At 47.6% G+C, this 20,609-nt stretch overlaps 1 protein-coding gene across 9 annotated transcripts in view; it reads left to right on the forward strand.

Moving 5' to 3' along the window:
• MARK3 (microtubule affinity regulating kinase 3) overlaps nt 1-18,589 on the forward strand; it is a 95,997-nt gene extending 77,408 nt beyond the window's left edge. For 3 of the 9 annotated variants that reach the window (XM_056113749.1, XM_056113747.1, XM_056113750.1), the window contains 5 exons: nt 6,847-7,008; nt 7,684-7,941; nt 12,699-12,725; nt 14,588-14,632; nt 17,808-18,589. In XM_056113749.1, coding sequence (XP_055969724.1) covers nt 6,847-7,008; nt 7,684-7,941; nt 12,699-12,725; nt 14,588-14,632; nt 17,808-18,153 — 838 coding nt within the window. In that variant the 3' untranslated portion in view covers nt 18,154-18,589. The remainder of the gene's footprint in view (nt 1-6,846; nt 7,009-7,683; nt 7,942-12,698; nt 12,726-14,587; nt 14,633-17,807) is intronic. The other 6 variants (XM_056113755.1, XM_056113754.1, XM_056113748.1 and 3 more) reach the window with 5 other exon arrangements.
• Nucleotides 18,590-20,609: the final 2,020 nt, after the last annotated feature.

Consider the following 20,609-nt stretch of genomic DNA (forward strand, 5'->3'; position numbering starts at 1 on the left):
CCGCCCAGCAGAGCCATCGTGCCGAAGCTCACTGAGAGGCTTGCTTTCCGACCGATAGATGAATCGAGAATGGTGGGACATTATTAGGAAAATGGGGAGAACGGCGTCTTGTTTTTTCTTTGAGTGAAGGTACAAATATGTTAACTTTCTAACCCTTTTAGTAGCTGTTTGACTCTGATATTGGGGCTGGCTGGGTTTAGTTTTTCAGGCACACCTAGAAATGGCTCAGAGGCTACCCCCAGCTTGTTCATGTGGGTTCTCCTTGTGCTGCCCAAGGTAGCATGCAGTGCTAGGGACTGAACCTGAGCACAGAGCATGTGAGCCATCTCCCTGGGCCCAGATACTGAGTCTTAGAAGAAAATGCAATGAACCTTCTTGAATGCACAGATGTTTCTTAGCCCAATTGTTGATTTTCTCGCTGTTCTACATATCTTAATACCTTAATTAAAATACTGTTGAACTCAGGATATTTGAATCTAACTGCTATAAAACTAACATTCCTACTTTTAACCTTCCCTGTGTTGGGCTGTGTTTCTTTTTATCTGTTTATACAGTGTTCCAGTATGACAGTGGCTAATAAGATGACCAGTGAGAACTGTGAGCCCATGTAGAGACTGGGGGTCATGCTAAGCAGAGAGTTTATCTGCTTCATGTTGAAGCTCCGGAGTCTGATCCCTAGAAACCAGGGGCTGGGTGCTGCCAGGAGTGACCCCACACACACCACAATTTAAAAAAAACTACATGCAAATCTAGACTCGAAGAGGTAGGATAGCGGGCAAGGTGCTTACCTTGCACACAGCTGGCTCGGATTCAGTCTCCAGCATCACATACAGTCCCCTGGACCCTCCCTGAACACACCAGGAGTAATCCCTGAGTGCAGAGACAGGAATAAGCCCTGAGTATAGCTGGTTGTTGCCCCAAAAACAAAAATAAATAGAACTCTACCGAAATTCTAAACAACAACTCCACTTTTACTGTTTTTCCATTTGTCCAAGCTACTTTCTTTTGAGTCCTCTGATGTACTCATCTTTCTTTGCTGTCTCTGCAAAAGATTTATACAACAGTCACGAGGCTTGAGAGGTTGCAGATATTAATTTATGTGATATTGTCAGAGCTGTGTACATTATAACGATTTGAAACTCCTTGGCACAGATACACAGTGTTTATGGACCCTAGCTTTCCTTGGTCGTAATTAGATTTCACACATGACCATGAGCATGTTTAAACCACATGTCATGGATACTCTGTTCTGCGTTGTATCTTTTTTATATCCATAGAAGACTAAAATATGCCTCCTTGTAGGAGGCAAGGTGGTGGACCCCGCATTTAATCCCTGGTACCACGTGATCCTGGTGGCCCCCAGTCCCACCAGCCCAAGCACTGAATGTCAGCCCTTCAGTTGGTGCCGCACTGCAATGCTCAGTGTGCTTGAGAGTGGCTCCGAGGCGCTTGAGCACTGATGGGGAAGCCTCAGAAAATAGTGAAGTAGGGGCTGGAACAATTGTATAGCGGGTAGGTTTGATCCCTGGCCTTCCCATGTGGTCCCTGGAGCCCTCTGCTAGTGATTCCTGAGTTAGAGCCAGGAGTAAGCTCTGAGCACTGTCAGCTGTGGCCCAAAAACAAAGAAAAATTGACAAGCACAGTGTCTTCATAACAAAGCACAGGATTTTTAGGAATGATATAGTTTTGTAAAATTTTAGTATTATGTCATGACTCTATTGTCTTGCATCCAGCAGGCACAAGGGTTGAGTAGCGCAAAATTGGTGACAGTTAACACATGCATTGTTTGGGTTAGATTTTTAATTCTGCTTTTTTTCCAGTCATTGAGTTTGCTTTTAAAATAATTTTTTTTTAGGACTGAAGAGATCTTATTAAAGTTAAGGTGTTGTCTTAGCATGTTGCCAACACCCAGGTTAGTCTCCATCACAGCATAGGGTCACCAAACACAGAGAAAAGTCCCTGAGCATCACTGTTTGTGTTCCCAAACCCCACCACCACTGTTCCTCCCCCCCAGTACAGCTGATAGGGCACTTTTGCACAAGGCCAACCCGGGTTCTATGTGCAGCACCCCATGTGGTTCCCTGAGCAATGCCAAGAGTGATCCATGAGCACTGCCAGGCATGGCCCCCAAATCCTATATCCCTTCTGTTGTGCAATGCAGGGGTGGGGGTGTGGTCACAACCACTGGGTACCAGTGCTCACAGTTGGCTGTTGTTCTCGAGAGAACAAGAGCATTGCTGCTCTGATTGCATTTGACGTTCAGTTCAGTGTCGTACTCAGTTGTTCCCAGTGGTGCTGGTGGGACATGACCGTGTATTGCCTGGGATCACATCCTGGCTGCCCACATGTGCAGCCTGCACTCTAGTCCTTGGAGTCATTGCCCTGGGCCAGCCACGGCTCAGAGGACTGGAGGCACACATGGACACTGGGACCGGCTGGGCCCCTGGCGATGCATAACGACCGGGTTGCTTGGGTCTCCCAAGCAACAAGCCAGACCAAAACAAAGACAACAATAAATACAAAGCAATTAAGAGCGTTAAAAGGAGTATGTGTATAAATAAACAAATATGTGTAGCTTTAATTTTAAGCAGTACTGTGGAGGCTGGGGAGAGAGTACAGTAGGCAAGTTGAAAAGTAAATGGTGGGGCTGGAGCAATAGCACAGCGGGTAGGGCGTTTGCCTTGCATGTGGCCGACTCAGGTTCGATTCCCAGCATCCCATAGGGTCCCCCGAGCACCACCAGGGGTAATTCCTGAGCGCAGAGCCAGGAGGAACCCCTGTGCATCGCCAGGTGTGACCCAAAAAGAAGAAAAATAAATAAATGGTAGGAGAGATTTCTTTTTTTCTGGGTTTTTGTTGGCTGCTTGGGGTATACACACATTGGTGCTCAGGGCTTACTCCTGGATCTGAGTTCAGAGGTCAGTCCTAGCAGGCTCAGGGGACCTCACTGTACTATCTCCTCGGCTCCAGAAGTTACCACTTTTTCTGTACTATTCAAAATGGCAGAGGAACCCAGATGTGCAGGACCCAGGGTATAGATCTCCAAGCCTGCTCGGATTGGGACTGGGGCCTCCTCCACCCAGATCCCCCATCTTCCAATCTGTAGGTGTTATACCGACCTACTGCCCCCAGGGCCGTGTAATCCCATCAACGGCCAAGACCCAGAGACTATAAAACCTAGCTCCTGGAAGCACGCGGCCACATTCACGGCTGCGCAACATCTTATTATCTAGTTCTTACTCTGGAGAACCTGAGAGGCTACCAAAAGTATCCTACGTACACAGCAGGGTCTGGTAAACTCCCTGTGGTGTGTTCAATATGCCAAAAAAACAGTAACAATGATGGGTCTCATTCTCCTGACCCTGAAAGAGCCTCGAATGTGGCACTTTTTAAAATCTCAGGGCTAGGACGAAGGAGACGTTACAGGGGCCTGCTCGAGGCAATCAGTGAACAACAGGATGACAGTGATACAGTGATTTAAAATGGACTTCGAGGGCCGTAGAGATAGCTCAGAGCACTGAAGTGCATGCTTTTCCCCTTGGGGAACCATGCAGTACTGGGGAATGAATGCAGCAACCTCTATTCCCCAACATTGCATGGTCTCCCAAGCACTTCAGGGAGCACTGACCCAGGAGTAACCCCCACCACTGCCATGGATGGCCCAAAAAACAAAATACTGCTTCCTTGTCCACGAGAACTATTGAAATGTGAACAGAGAACAATGTAACTGAAGGATTTGAAGCATCTTCCTGCTGGGCATGCGGAGAGAATCCTCTCCTTCGACTCTGCTCAGCACACGCACCCTGGCCTCCCTCCTGCTTGTTTTGTCCCACATTTGTCGGTCTTAGTTCTGAATTGGGACAGGAAGATGGCAGCTGATGGTGGGTTGGGAGATAAAGTCTTTTGGCCCTTAACCTTTTCTGAATAAATAATAAAGCACAAAAAGCAGTTGTATTATTGTTTTTAAAACATTAGACTGGAAAGAGAGAACAAGAGTGATGTGTTTTCGTATGTTTGGGAAAACTAATCGTTGAGAGAGCTGACATATATTATCACAATGAAGCTGTAAATGGATGTAATAACTTCGGGGGGTGGGCGCTAGGCCACACCTGGCTGCTCTCAGGGTTACTCCTAGAGGTTCCCAGGGGACCATATAGGATGCCAGAAATTGAACCCAGGTTTGCCCCCTGTACTATCTCTCCAGTCCCTAGTATCACCAAACTTTTTTAATCTTGTAATTTATTTTTAAGTTATTAATTTATTGGGTAGGGTTAGTTTATACGGCTGTTGATTTTTATATGGTTCAGGGGTGCACCACATCCTCCAGCAGAGTGTCCGAGAATCAGCCTTCCCACTTAGCCCCGCTTCGGTAGCCTCTGTTCCGCCGGCTGTGTGCAGGTTTATTTTCACTGAACATGGTCCCTTTCCTGGCTTTGTTTCTTTTTTGTTTGTTTTGTTTTGTGGCCACATCCGGCTATGCCCAGGGATTATTCCTGGCTCTTTGCTCAGGAGTTAGTCCTGGAGGTACTTGGGTGTCCATATGAGATGCTAGGGATCGAACTCCGGTCAGACACATGGAAGGCAAGTGCCATACTTCTATATTACCTTTCTAGCACAGCTTTGTGGTTTTTTTTTTTTTTCCGAGTAAGAAAAACAAGTTGGGGGCTGGAGCAATAGCACAGTGGGTCTGGCGTTTTCCTTGCATACAGCCGACCCGGGTTCGATTCCTAGCATCCTATATGGTTCCCTGAGCACCGCCAGGGGTGATTCCTGAGTGCAGAACCAGGAGTAACCAAAAAAGTTGATCTGATATTTGTCTCTCTCCTGATTTACTTCACTTGGCATGGACACCCTTCAGATTTGATTCCTGTTGTAACAGAAGGCAAGACAGTATTTTCTTACAGCTGACTAGTATTCCATACACTGCAGATTTCTTAGCCAGACTGGGATGTCTCCGGGCCTGGCTATTAGGACTGCAGGGGCCAATGAGAGTACAGCAGATAGGGCACTCGCCTTGATGTGGTTGACCCAGGTTCCATCCTGAGCACCATTGGTATGGCCCAAAAACCAAAAAATTAAAGAATGTACAAAACATTAGCAGAACAGTGAACAAAAGTGTGCATGCATGACTTTTGAACTAGAGTTTTTACATTCTTGGATCTGAGGTGAATTTTGATGAAAATAAAACAATGCCACCTCTCCAGGCACAAAGAATAGCTCCTGGAAGTGATTTTTATTTTGATACATGACCAGGGCACATACATAGGATGACCAGGAAGATAAATTCTGAGAAGAATAAAGTAGGGCCAGAGACTAGTACGGCAGGAAAGGGTGCTTGTCTTGCATGCGGTTGACTCGGGTTCGATCCCCGGCATCCCATATAGTCTCCTGCACATAGGAGTTAGTTGTGCCCCCACCCTGCAAAAATAAACAAATGAAGAAGAAAGCTACCAAGGGGAGGTAATGGGAGTCTGAGGGTGTTCCCTGGCTGTGGGTGAGGGGTTTGCGTGTATCCCTGCAGCTTCACTGTGCTTCCGAAAGATCGAAACAGAGAAGGGATGGTAGGCAGCTGTGTGGATGACGGCCAGCGGACCTGTGAGGACTAGGCTTGAGGACTGGGTCTGGGGAAGGGAGCAGGACAGCGTAGTGAATGGACGCGCTGTTAGGAAGCGGATGCGTTCGTCTTTCATTTCCGGCCTCAGGAAAAGGGCTTGATGCTTTCTAGGTTTCAGGCCTGGAAATAACTTTTATAAAATGTTATGAATGTTATGAATGGGGCTGATTAGCCTTGAGTAAAGAAATTGCACCTTTAGTATTCCAAATGCACCCTGTCCAAGTTGCTGAAGAGAGCACTATAGTTGTGAGATGAGAAAGGCCTGTGGGCAGTTTGGCCCTGGGTGTGTCCAGACCCTGTGAAACTGCATGCCTGCAGCCTCTGCTACTGCCTGCAGTTTGCTCTTAATGGCTTGCAAAGGGGGCCCATAGGAATTTAGACCATTGTTTATAAAGAAGTGATTGTGCTTTAGTAGAAAGCTTCTAACTCTGTTTACACAACATGCAAGGTTTTGTCAGGTCTTTGATAAAAAATAAAACTGGTCACTGGGGCCAGAGTGAGATAGTACAGTGGGTAGGGCATTTGCCTTGCACGCGACCAACCTGGATTCAATCCCTGGCATCCTATATGGTCCATCCGTATACTGCCAGCAGTAATTTTTGAGCGCAGAGCCAGGAGTAACCCCTGAGCATCGCCGGGCCTGACACACAAAAAAGTTAATAAATGAATAAAACTGGTCACTGTATATTTAGTTTCATTAAAGTATGTCATTGTGGGGCTGGAGCGATAGCACAGCAGGTAGGGCGTTTGCCTGGCAACCCGGATTCGATACCCAGCATCCCATATGGTCCCCCGAGCACCGCCAGGAGTGATTCCTGAGTGCAGAGCCAGGAGTAACCCCTGTGCATCGCCGGGTGTGACCCAAAAAGCAAAAAAATAAATATATGTCATTGTGGGCGGAAGTTGAGAGCACAGTGCTTTACCACATGGAATTCATTAGAGAGACTGCTTAGGATAAGGATATATTAGAAGGTGTCATCTGCCTCACATATCAAATATTCAAATATGTTAGATGTTCTTTTCTTTAAAGGTAATGAACTTTGTTGTTTGAAAAATGAAACCACAGTTTCGCTGTTGGTCCAGAATCCCCAAACAAGTTAAGATTTTTGTTCTTTGACAAAAATGAAATGGTTTGGGGAGGACGGTATGTGTTTAAACAAGAGGCTGCTCTTTTGTTACTGGTCCATCACACTGTTGTTTCTGCCTCTGCCTGCACCCAAACCCCCTCCCAGCCTGACAGAAATGTTCGCTTACGCAGCTAGCCCTGCCTCAGTTTGTTCCACATCTTCTACCTGTCGGCTGAGACATCAGAAGTCGATGTCCATGTCAGCCTCTGGGCACCCCAAGATGATGTTACCTCCAATAGACAGTGAAGGAGATAACTTCAAGGCTATGTAAGAAAAACACATTCCTCGTGAAACTAATGTGTATCCCCACTGCTTCTTAATTTTGTGCCGTGGATTTCTGATCCACAATTTTGTCTCCACAGTGTCCCGCTTGTGGTTTCAGTTGAGCACATCCTGTCTCCTGGTGTCCTTGGTTGTCTGTGTGTCTTCATGCTTTTGCCTACTCCAGAGAGTGCGAGCGATGCCTTCTCCTCCCCAAGTTGCTTTTGGCATGTGGAATTTGACGATACTTATGCCATTTCTGTGCTTCCAAAACTTTTGTTGCCTCTTCTTCAGTGTCACCCGCATAGCCTTTATTATGTATTGGCAAGGTTGTCTGCATGTGAGCTATTTGAGAGGGAAGCAAAGGGAGAAAAGCTGAAGTTAGTCCTTCTTTGTCTTAGAACCTCTCTGCTTTAATCTTGTCCTGGAAACTCTCTATGTGCTGTTCTCTGAAACCCCCGAGGCTGTTTCCATTATATTCTATTCTTTTGGTGCCCTTTCCCATTGAACTTGGCTTTTGCTCCCTATGTCCTGTAAAATCCCCCTGGAGTCTGGATTTATTATAACTGGGTTTTGCCACATTGTGAAGGTACATTGTAACTATAAGGTTTTGTGTGCCGTTTGCCACAAAGCCAGGGTTTTGTGAACAGAGATGAGAGAGTTTGTTCTCTGGTCTTTCAGCGCGATTCCTGATCAGAGAACTCCCGTTGCTTCGACACACAGTATTAGCAGTGCGGCGACCCCGGACCGAAGTCGCTTCCCAAGAGGCACTGTCAACCGCAGCACTTTCCACGGCCAGCCCCGGGAGCGGCGAACTGCCACATACAATGGCCCACCTGCCTCACCCAGCCTCTCCCACGAAGCCACACCCCTGTCACAGGCTAGAAGCCGAGGCTCCACTAATCTTTTTAGTAAATTGACTTCAAAACTCACAAGGAGGTAAGTGAGTGCTGGGCGTGCTGGTTGTTTGGAGCAAACCGAGAGATCATCTCTTCATCTCCTCTGTTGTGAGAAGTTGTGACCAGATGCTTTTCATTTTGTCTTTAGCATTTCAGTTTCCGATTTGTAGATTGATATTTAAAAATCGTATAGAAGAGTGATGGTACGGTGGGTAAGGCATTTGCCTTGAACGCAGCTGATCCCCAGAACCCTGTATGGTCCCCCGAGCCTGCTACAAGGGATTTCTGAGTGCAGAGCCAGGATAAACCTGAACTATAGCACAACCTGAACTTCTGAGCACAGCCAGGTAGAGCCCCAAATCCCACCCCACCCCACAACCACCACACACAAATCAACCACACAGAGTAGAAATTCCAGAGTTCAGAATAGGGGTGTGTAGCCCCGAGGTAGAGCGCGTGCTTGGCATGGACTGGACTCCCTCTCCAGCCTCCCCAAAAGAAAGAAGATTTAGAGTTCACAACACAGTATTTCTTTAGCACTTCACAATCTTTCATTCTTCCCATTAGCGTTGGATCACACACCTGTCTGCACGACATGTTTGTTCATTTTAGGAAACCTAGGCCCAGTGTCGGTGGCCACTGGCAGGGACAGTGAGGGGAGAGACGCTATCTCTCCTCTCACTTCATTGTCCTTCACCGTTCGTAGCATCCATATCTTGGAATTCTTCTCTTCATTGGGTTCAGTACACTACACTGAGAACAAGGCAGTTTATTCAGTGTTAACATCTTAGAGATGAGGTCCCTTGTTCTCAGAATGAAACTGGCATCCAGTTTTATAGAAGCGTTGTAATGTGTCCCACTGAATGTCAAGCGCTCTCAAATCCTTAGGAGGTACTTGAGCTTCACTCATCAGACTGGAAGTTTCAAATATCTAGAAACGTTGGCTGCGGTCAGAGGGAAGAGAGAATGTCTCACTTTGCCCACTCTGGCAAGAAGTCAAATGTGCATTTACCCAGAACCACAACTGGGAAGCCTCTGTGCCCTGCCCAGCTGGAAACCCACTGAAGTGGGAGGCTCTCTGGGCTTCACTGGGACCATGGTCATCGACCGGTGGCCTTGGCGTCCTGAGAGCGTTAATGCCATCTCCCTGAGAGTGGTTTCAGCAGCAGTAATCAGCGTGGGGAGAGGAGCTGTGCTGGAGCGCAGGTTTGAATTTCAGAGCCCCGGCTCATTCCTTACACCACGCAGTGCTCCTGCACTGGCTGTGACCCAGAAGAACAAAGCCAGACACAGCAGCCGCTGGCCAGCAGGTGTGGGCAGGTCGAAATCTACCGGGTAGTGTGTTGAAGGCATTGTGCAGTTTGCCTGTTGCAGATTCTTGTTCGCCACCTGTATCTTGCTGACAAGACCCCACCATGGGGCAGTCATCTAAGTGTGAAATCATTGATGTCCTGTTTCTCTGTCCGCCCTCCCTGTGACCCATTAACCTCCAGCTCTGTTTTTACCCTTTCCTTTTACGTGTAAGTTAAATTCCATTTTTCCATCTCCTTTCCATTCACCAGCGATTTAGTTTATGTTTATTTAAAATAGATAAGTCTGATTAAACCCTCTTTTCCTAAACTAACTGTTGTAAGGATATTGACTCAGGGCCGGCAGGGACTTCGGCCACCGTTCGCATTGACCCAGAGTCAGAGGGGAGTCGGGGTTTTAGTCCACCCTTTCATTTTTTTCTCAGCCGCTGTGCTGGGACTCCCCTGCCAGACTGCAAAGAAGAACAGAATGGACCAAATGCCCCTACCAGGTTGGGGGTACCAGTTCGTGCCCTGTGGGAGACAACTTAAGAGTCTGGTGACCCTCAGAATATTTCTTTCCTTTCTGGTCATCCCAAGGCCTAGCCCTGCCCGCTCTGTTCCCCGGCTCCTCCCCCAGGGCTACGCCGCTCTGCATCCTGAGTGGTAGCTGCCATCCCTGGCCTTTTAAGCGGTTGGGGTTTTGCCCTTTGAGCCCACACACGGAGGAATGGAGTTGCACCTCTTGGAACTGGCCAGACGCTGGTCTCTGACTCTGTCAATAAAACTTTTCACACCGTGAAAATTCTTGAATTTGTCGCCTTTGTGCTCTTTTTGGGTCATCTTCGTAACATAAAAATACAGCAACTGTTTACTGATGCTTGCTCAGGCTTAAAGAGTCTCGAAGTCGTCTCCTCTCCCCTTGATGCACAGCCTGTGTTCCGCAGTTGCTAATTCACTGTGATTCTGGCATCTGGATGAAAGAGCAGGTTTCTAGGCATCACCTTATTTTAAAATTTCCACCTCTAAATTATTAGAGATTTAACAAACCTTGCAAAACTATGGTCTGTAAGTTTTGCTTTTTATTAATCTTCAGGTAGGGCCAGTTTCTTTGGCGAACAGTTGTGGGAATGCAGTTCCAGAGGCGGGAGAGGGGCACATGCTCTGTGTGCCACCCTGCCTTTGATCTCCAGCACTGCTGGGCTCCCACAAGTAAGCAGATTAGATTCATTGCTCCTTGGCTGTGTCTCCCATCACCCCCGACAGTAATTGCCAGAGTTCCTGCTGTCCTGCTTGAGAGGTGTTTGCACCCGGGAGGCTGCAGAGCAGATGTTCCGTGACTCGTTGGGTTGCAAGGGCCAGCTCTGCTCAGCATAACATTTTGTTGAAGAGCTGTGCCTTCTGTCACCAGAGACCTTTGCTGTCAGATCAGTCTTTCCCTTCCTGCGGCCACATTTGGCCTTTCCTGCACATTTCCGCAGTTTCCCAGAGCCTGGGGGAAGATAACCTGCGGTGGATGCAGATTCTCATCTCACTGGGATTCACCCACGTTGCCCCAAGCAGGGTGTAGGGGCCTCAGTCTTCTAGCATCTAGGTATCTGGGACCGAGGTCAGGGAGATGTCCTTAGGGGCTGGAAGTACAGAGCGTTGGGCGTGTGCCTTGCCCAGCACATGGCTGGCCCCACCTCTATTCCTAGTACCACGTGTGGTTCCCCTGGCATCTCCTCAGTGATCCCTGAACATGGAGCCAGGAGTCAGCCCTGGCACTGCCAGTTGTGGCCCAGAGATCCAAACCTCCCACTTCCTGCCTAAACTGAAACGCATTCCCATGGCCTTTGACCCAAAACTTAGTTTGTTCAGGTAGAACATTTAGAAATGAATGTGTTTATTTTAATGACCTCTTAACAAGTTTTAACTAAAATTGTCTTTTTTTAAAAAAAAAATTATTTATTGAATCACCATGAGAGCAGTTACACAAAGCTTTCGGGCTTAGGTCTCGGTCATACAATGAAACACCCATACCTTCATCAGTGCCCATTCTCCACCACCAAAAACCCTAATATACCCCCATTCTAAACCCTCCCCCTCCCTACCTGTGGGGCAGATGATTTCCACATAAAATTGTCTTTTAAATAATATGTAGTATTGGCTGGAGCAATAGCATAGCTGGTAGGGCGTTTGCCTTGCAAGAGGCCGACCTGGGTTCGATTCCCAGCATCCCATATGGTCCCCTGAGCACCGCCAGGGGTGATTCCTGAGTGTAGAGCCAGGAGGAACCCCTGTTCATTGCCGGGTGTGACCCAAAGAGACAAAAAATAAATAATAAAATAATAATAATATGTAGTATTTATAAAAAATTTCGGAGAGATACTACAGTGGGTATGACACTTGTCTTGCCTGCGGCTGACCTGGCTTCAATTTCTAATACCCCATATGGTCCCCTGAGTACCGACAAGAGTGATCCCTGAGTATAGAGCCAAAGGTAAGCCCTTAGCATTGCTGAGTGCGACCCAGCCACCTTCTTCCCCCCCCCCCCCCCCCCAGCAAAATACTTGAAGCGGTGAGAAGTCATCTCAGAGTAGGGAAAAAAACCCAAGAAACCTAGTAATTCAATCACTCAACAGATACGTACGAGTGGCCCCTTTCCAGTCACAGAATCCAGAGCTAGGGTGCAAAAGCACACGCCTGCCACCACAGAACCCACTGCCTAGTGGCAGCTAAAACAACAGTCACAAACTCTGCACTTTAGAAATAGCTGGCCCTAAGCACAGAGCCAGGAATCAGCAGTGAGCCACCAGCAGCTGTGGCCACAGGGCCTTCCCTTTTCCCCCAACAAAGAAATAGTTTGACAGTCAAGTGTATACTTGCCCCGGAATGCAGTTCTTACTCTCAGACAAATTCAGTTCATAGTTCAGAATTTCTTTTTCAGATTCTGCTAAACACAATCTCAGTAGCTCAAATTGTTTTAACAAGCAGTCACTTGCTTTAAATGCAGCTTCTAGCTGATTGCATGAAGCATAAAAATCAAAGACCCACTGTTACTTGTCATTAATTTTCGATTCGTTTTGAGATGTAGAACTCTGGAGAAGTCTACTTCACTTTAAACCATAGTAACTTCTGGAATAATTGATTATTTTTTAATGGTTAAATATTCTAATAATCTTGTATTGTTTATGTACAAGCAGGAGAGATTTTTGTCCATAAGTATTCTAAAGAATGAAAAATGCTATTTTACGAGTGCATTGCAAATAACATGTCATTTCTTTAACATAATATGTTGAATTTTATTAACAAATTTAATTACGTTTAATGTCAATATTTACTGATGTTTGTTTTGTACAAATATACTTAATTTTACTTTCTCATGTATGTCACTGTTATTGATTAGACAGAATAGGAGCCCTGTTTGGTTATTCTGCTTTCTATAATTAACTAGATTTTCTATTTAATTTATACATCTATGCAAGTCGCTTTCGTTAATTTTTTTCTTTGACTTAATTTCTTTTAGAAACATGTCATTCAGGTTTATCAAAAGGTAGGATTTATATATACACGTTTTTGGGGTTTTTTTGTTTTTTTTTTGTTGTTTTTGGGTTTTTTTTCTCCTCAAATCCTCACTCCCAAACGGCTCCTGCAATTAACATCAGGTTTGGCTTTCTAGCCCTTTTTTTTCTTTTTTTCTTTTTATTTTTCTTTAAAAACTAAACTTTCTGCTGAGAACTAAATACTTATGTCTTTGAAAGGAGATTGGAAAGAAATAGATTAACGCCCTTAGGCATTTTTGAAGAGCGGGTGGTGCCCACGTAACAGGCCTACGCATGCTCTGTGCATTTCTTCCTTTGGTGGAATTATTTAGCATTCCAAATAATTCTGTTTTCATACTAATAACACTTAGCATGCTCCTGTTTGAAGAATGAGATGTTCAATAACATGTACAATTAATGATTAGCCTCAAGCATGCAAAAGGTAAGTGTCACTTGTGTTGTCTTCCCTGACCCCCACCTCCCCAAGTTTGAACTAGGAGCGCTGGCCTTTAAATTCACAGGGACTTTAGTCAAGTGTTCTGATGGAGAAGCATATGGAGTATCACCCTACACCTTATTTGGCTGCCCTGGTTTTTGTTTGGGTATTTTATTGCTGTTTTTCGTGGTTTGGGAGCTTTTTTGTTTGGTTTATTTTTGTGGCTGCTTTTTGGGCCACACCCAGCAGTGCTCAGAACTTACGTCTGGCTCTTCGCGCGGGCGTCACTCCTGGCAGGACTATGGGCCGTAAGGTTGCTGGAGATGGAACCCCAGTCTGCCAGGGTGCAAGGCAAACGTTCTGCCCGTCCTACCCGTTGTACTGTTGCTCCCTCCATGGTTGTTTCTTTCTTCAGAGATCCAGATCCAGACAGCTGCGTAACGGATATCTGGAGAGCCAGGAAGTAAATCATATTCTGCTTGCTTCAGACTCACTTTCTGGGCCAGAGAGAGCGAGCTCAATGCACTGAAGCACTTGCTTTGTATGCTAGATGCCCAGGTTTCATCCCCAGCATCACATGGTCCCCAGAGCACTGAACGAAGAGTGTCCCTTGAGCAGCACTGAGCGTGTCCCCAATATGAACAAAACTGATTTTCTACCAATGACTGAAGAAAGCACTGTTTTTTTCTCTTTTAAGTAAAGCTTTATATTATATGTTATTTCTACCAGATGATTACTTGGGAGGACCGGTGGAGCTCAGGGCTTGCTTCTGGCTCCGCGTTCGGGGATCACTCCGGTGGGCTTGGAGGGTCAGACGTGGTATCAGAGATAGAGCAGGTCGGTGAGGCGTGAACCTTACCTACTATATCATTGTGCCAGGCCGTGGTCAGAGGGAGCAGCACGTTGACAGTGCGGGACACTCGTCAGAAGACCACTGAGTCACTGAGTGAGCTCCTTCTGGAAAGCTAGAAAGCGTGCTTTCTGCTGAAAAAATTCCACTCTTGTCTTTTGGTGTTTCTTGGGGGATTTTTGGTTTTTGCGGTGCCTGGCATCAAACCCAGGACCTTATTATATGCAAAGCGGCCGTTTTACCGCTGAGCTGCATCTCTGGCCCATGATTATTTTTTAATCTTCCCAGTTGCCAAATTTCTCCTTGTACAGAAAATTTTGCGGTTGTAGAGCTCAACGGTCCTTTTAACTGAAGCACATTCTACTTCAGCGAGTGCCTGGAAAACTGAAATAATGCCCGCCACAGGCGGTGTGTGTGCTGGGTTGCAGACCTGTATACGGAAGCAGCAGCGGGCTTTGCCGGTGCTCGGCGAGTGCTGGAGCACTGTGGGTGTGTCCGTTTCTAATGTGTTGACCTTGTGCCGTGGACTCTGTATAAGATTTCTTTTCTCTTTCCCACTTCTCTGCTTCTCCATTCTATTCCTTGAGGCTTCCAACTGAATATGAGAGGAACGGGAGATATGAGGGCTCAAGGTGAGGGAATCCATTTTTATTTGAAATTTTTCTAGGTGTTGACCTCATTCTGTGGCAGATGCAGTACTCATTATGAGTGGGGTGTGTGTGTGTGTGTGTGTGGTAAAGTTGTTGTGTTTCAGGAAATTTACTTAGAGGATTGTGAGGGAAGGGTGATGTGTATTCAGGAGTGAATGTAGGCTTCACAGAGAGGGCAAGGCCAGGCAGGAGTCCACATCTCAGGCTGAGATGCAGACTAGGCAGGCTTCAGGGTGGAGAATGAGATTCTTCTCAATGTTCTTTTCCTGGGGGAGCATTCAGGGCAAAAATGGTTTTTTTAGTAAATGTTCCTTTCCTATGTAGTCCTGCTGTATACGGTTGCCAGGTGAGGTCCCATGAGATGGTTTGTGGATTTGGGAGGGGTGGGGTGTTCGGTCACACCCAGCAATGCTCAGGAGTTACTCCTGGCTCTGCCTTCAGGAATTACTCCTGGGTGTGCTCAGGGTCCATATGGGATACCAGTGATCAAACCCTGGTCAGCTGCAAAGGTCCTCCCCCTGTACTGTCGCTCCCACCTCTGGCCCCCTTCTGGTGATCAGGGCCCACAGTTGCACTGCACCCCAGTGGCCACAGGAGGGCATAGGAATGCTGCGGCAAATGATGCCACTGAACACCTCCTTTGTCCCACTTTGACCTAGGCCTTGCCTTAGTTTTCCTGCCAGGGACAGCCCTGAAGTGAGTGGGTGGAAGTTTCTAGCATGTGAAAGTTTCCTAATTCTGTTAAACAGTTTCAGAAAATAAGAGCAGAATATTGATTAGAATTCTAATATTTTGGGGCTGGAGCTGTAGCACAGCGGGAGGGCGTTTGCCTTGCACGCAGCCAACCTGGTTTGAGTCCCAGCATCCCATATGGTCTCCTGAGCACCTGAGTGAGAGTCAGAAGTACCCTGAGCATCGCCGGGTATGACCCCAAAAGCCCAAAAAGTAACGTAAAGAATTCTGATATTTAAGACTAAAGTGGTTTACAGGGCTGGAGAGATAATACAGCAGGGAGGGAGTTTACCTTGCACACGGCGGATCAACCCAGGTTCAATCCCCGGCATCCCATATGCATCCCCGAGCACTTCCAGGAGTGATTCCTGAGTGCAGAGCCAGGTGTGACCCCTGAGCATTGCTGAGTGTGACCCAAAAAGCAGAAATTTGAAATGGTGAAACTAATGTGGTTTCGGGCTGAGGAAGTTGCCAGCCAGCCTTAGGACTCTCGGCAGGGTGACTCTCCTTTTCGCACGCGTGCTTTTGTAGCAGGCAGCACCGCTCTGTTTGGAACCCTTAGCTCTCCTCCTGGCCTCTCTGCGGCGTGGCGCTCATCAGAGGACCTTCTGAATGCAGTGGCCCTAGTACCTAATACCTACTAAGGCTTGTGTGCAGTTTCTCCAATACACAAGCATGCATGTGCCCACGTCGTCAAGGTAATGCGTTGTATGTGCCAGACCTTCTCTCGAGCCCGCGCTTGATGTCCTGAGCTTGTTGCCCCCGCCATGGCAGTGAAGTAGCCTGGGACCAGTGTCAGTGTTGACGGTGAGGAGCAGGAGCTCAGTGAATGCCACCGACTGTTCACGGGCGGCATTGCCCCGTTCCAGTCCCTGCACTTGGTTAGGCGCTAGAGATGTTCTGCTTCCTTTACCTCCTGCTTGTGTCGCTGACCAGCACCCCCCCCCCCCCCGCCATCCACGTAGTGTTGAAATTCCCCGTGTCTCATCTCTCTCCCCAGCTGCCAGCCCCAAGGAAGCTGTCTCCTCAGTCTGCTGCCTACCTTTCCCTCTCACCCTCTCCCTGTGCCCAGCTTAGTTTGTAAGCTGCTGCTAATCCTCCTACTTTTTTCGACATTAGTATAACTAACTCAGAAAGCATGCAGCCAAGTGTGATGAAGACAGATCCAGTTGAAAAAAAAATTTTTTTAGTCGTTCGGCAGTAAGAGAATTAGATGCAGAATCAATTCTGTATGCAGAATCAATTCTGTATAGCATAAATTGCCATAGTATTTTGTGTATTTAATAAGATATGAATGTTAGATATTAGTTGTCTTATTTCAGACATGCAGGTCCATAGAGAAAATAATCAGAAGAATTAGTAGCAAGAGCGGGAGCAATATTGCAGTGGGCAGGGTGCTTGCCTTGTGCCCCACTGACCTAGCTCAATCCATGCACAACATATGTTCCCCCAAGCCCTCCAAGAGTGTCCCCTTAGTACAGAGGCAGGAGGAAGTCCTGAGCACCGCTCGGCATGGGCCTCCCCCAAACAAACAGTTCCCCTGACAAACAGTAAGATCATAGATGCTGTAGATGTTCCCAAGAGAACTGTGCCTCGGGTCCAGTAGACTCCGTGGTTTGGTGGCTTTGGGACCCCAGTCTACACACAGATCAGACCACTGTGACACCGTTTTTTTCCTCTGTCCTCGGTAGCAAATACGCCTTAACATTATATGTGTCTATTTTAGTAGTAAGATTTTATCGTCGACGGGTTCTTTTTTTTCCCGTTGTGAAATTGGAGGTGGAGATGAACCCGAGAGAAGGAAAGCAGGGTAGGTGGACAGACGCAGGTCCCGCCTCTGGCCCGTGTGCCCAGTCTGGTTCCTGTGGGGAAAGTGACTATAAACCAGGCCAGCTGCTGAGTCCACGGCTGTACCGAGTAGTAATCACAGTGAAGGCTCCGGGGAGTGAATGGAAGTACTTGCGGTAGGGAAAACACTGGAACAGGCAGAGTAGGAGGCAGTCTGGAGGTGAAAGGTCAAGCTCTTGGAAACAGTCAACTCTCAGCCTAGAGAGATAGTCCAGCGGTTAAGACGCTTGACTTGCTCACAGCTGACCTGGAGCCCATCCCGGGCACCGCATATGGTTGGTTCCCTGAGTTCCACCGGGAGTGATGCCTCGGCCCTGCTGGGTGTGACCTAAAATACAGAAAAGGAAATGGTTGACTGTTGGTCTAGCTTCCCTGTTTCACACGCTGCTCTTCTTAAGTGCAGGTGGGTGGCGGGGAAGGCTTTTTCTGGCCAAGGAGGTAGATGGGGCTGGGGTGCAGGGTGCCGATGCAGGGAAATGGGAAGGCTCATGCTGGATGAGAGGTGTGATGAGCTTGCTGAAGTTGAAAGTATGTTTTTCACATGTCATTCAAATAAACCTGCCACTGTACATTGCAGTCGCAACGTATCTGCTGAGCAGAAGGATGAGAACAAAGAAGCAAAACCTCGTTCCCTGCGCTTTACTTGGAGTATGAAGACCACTAGTTCCATGGATCCGAGTGACATGATGCGGGAAATCCGCAAAGTGCTGGACGCCAATAACTGTGACTACGAGCAGAGAGAGCGCTTCTTACTCTTCTGTGTCCACGGCGATGGGCATGCGGAGAACCTTGTGCAGTGGGAGATGGAGGTGTGCAAGCTGCCAAGACTGTCTCTGAACGGGGTCCGGTTTAAGCGGATATCAGGGACGTCCATAGCTTTCAAAAATATTGCTTCCAAAATTGCAAATGAGCTCAAGCTGTAACCAGTAATTATGGTGTAAATTAAGTAGCAACTTAAAATGTTTTCCTGAACACTGATGGAAATGTATAGAGTAATATTTAGGCAATAGCATCTGCATCTTCTAAATCATGATATTAAAATACAAGGACGAGAGCAATCCTGGGAGCGGAAGCTGGCGTTTTTTTAGCAAATGCACTACATTAAAGATTGTGACTGTGTGCCCTCTGTCTGATCCCCTGCCCTGGCGCCCAGCCGGGGGCCTCATCTCCGCCCCGTTCGCGTGGTGAGTGGCGTGTGTGCGCGAGCAGCTCCTGACACTGGCAGCACAGTGCTCCGAGGGCCTCTGTGGGAGGCATTTGGTGCTAAAATACGAAAATTGCCAAGGAGGAAAATACTGAATTACTACTAAGAATTAACCGTAAGACTAGTTGATAATTAATACAGGTTTACAGTTCGTGCCTGTGGTTGTTTGTTGTTTTGTGGGTTTTTTTGTTTTTGTTTTTGTTTTGTTTTTTTAGTGCAAAAGGTTTAAATTTATAGTTGTGAACTTTGCTTGTGTGTGTTTTCTAAGTAGATTCACAAGTTAATTAAAAATTCACTTTTCTCAGTAAAATCTTGCATTGTCTCCTAATACTGTATTTAAGACTCAGATTAAGGCAGTGACTAAATATTAAGGTTTTTTGCTTCCCTGTGCTGAACAGAAGCCACTGGAAGCCATGCAGAACTGGGGCCAGTCTGCCCTTTCGGGGTCCTAGAGTTTTCTGGTCACTAGCCTCGTCTCCTAAAGTCAGGAGAATGAGCGGACGGAGGTCGAAGCCTCTCCCCCACCCCGTTGGGAGAGATGCCCAGGTCTTACCAGTTGGGGGTTTGGCTTCAATGAAGTATGTCATTTTCATCAGCTGTTTGTGGTAATTTGGTCCGTGAATCAGACCTGTATGTTGGGGTGTGGGGGAGGTCAAGGAAATCGGCCCTCAGTTTGATACTCTGCTCTGACAGGGAATTGTGTTGCTGGGTGTGCTGTTGAGGGTTCTAGACTGACTGCAGAGCATGTTGCCGGTGTGTAGACTCAGCCTCGAACCAGGCAGCAGTAAGCAAACCCTATTGACTGTGCATCGCAACAGGCCATGGCAAAAATCACGCTTTGTGGAAATTACCAGGGGCCTGGAATGTAGGCTGAGAACAGGCATCTGCAGTGATGCAGTGGCACTGTGTGAGGTGGCCACACCTGTGTTCTCAGAGCCCTGAACTTTGTGCAGATGGGAAGAGTGCCTAGAGGCACTGTTGGCAGGGGAAGTGTGTGATGCTGGCCTGTGACTGGTGGGCACCAGGTGTTCTTGGCTGGGGTGAACGAAAGACAGGAACAGTGTGACAGAAACAATGTACGGCTTTGAGCCTGATCAGCAGTGGGGTGGGAGCAGGTGTGGGTGCGCTGGAGATGGAAACTGGGAGAGACCCTGGTATTTTCTGCAGAGGGTTCTCGGTAATGACGAGGAACAGAAGAGAGCCAGATTGGGGGGCTGGAATGATAGCACAGCGGGTAGGGTATTTGCTTTGCACGCGGCCAACCCGGGTTCGATTCCGAGCGTCCCATATGGTCCCCCGAACACCACCAGGAGTAAATTCCTGACTGCAGAGCCAGGAGTAACCCCTGAGCATTGCCAGGAGTGATGCAAAAAAAAAAGGAGAGAGAGCCAGATGGAGGCCAGGAAAGCACAGTGACAGGGTGGCGTGAAGGGGTGCTCTGTGCGGGCGTAATTCCAGTTAGTGCTCTAGGAGGCTGGGTGACCGTATGCAGTGCTGGGGATTGAACCCGTGTCGGCTTGTGTGCAAGACCAGTCTCCTACCTCTGTACTATCACCGACCTCAGGGAGGACTCTAACCTTGTGAATCATTTCTAACTTGCTGGAACATTCAGGTCTGTATTTAAAAAAAAAAATGGGGGTGTTGCAGGGATGGGTTCTGGGTCACACCTAGTGGTGCAGAGGAGTCACTCCTGGCTATATGTTCAGGAATTACTCCTGACAGTGCTCAAGGGACCATATGGGATGCTGGGGATCAAATCCAGGTCGGCCACATGCAAGGCAAACTCACTCCCCACTGTGCTATCGCTCCAGCCCCAAGAATATGATTTTTTTTTTTCCTTTGGCTTTTTGGGTAACACCCGGTGATGTTCAGGGGTCATTCCTGGCTCTGCACTCAGGAATCACTCCTGGCGTTGCTCGGGGGACCATGTGGGATACCGAGGATCGAACCTGAGTCGGCTGCATGCAAGGCAAACGCCCTCCCCGCAATACTATCGCTCTGGCCCCAAGATTATAAAATTAAGGTGCATGCCAACCCCAGTTCAGTCCTCAGCTCTGTGTGGTTCTCCAAACCCCACTGGGGTAGCCCAAGTAATCCCTAATACTGTAGGACCAGGCAGCACTGCCCTGGGCAGCAGGGACTCCCCCAGATCTCCTGCACGTTGGGTGACTTCTT

Source organism: Sorex fumeus, unplaced genomic scaffold (genome assembly GCF_029834395.1).
Source record: "Sorex fumeus unplaced genomic scaffold, SorFum_2.1 ptg000022l, whole genome shotgun sequence".
Lineage (NCBI taxonomy): Eukaryota > Metazoa > Chordata > Mammalia > Eulipotyphla > Soricidae > Sorex > Sorex fumeus.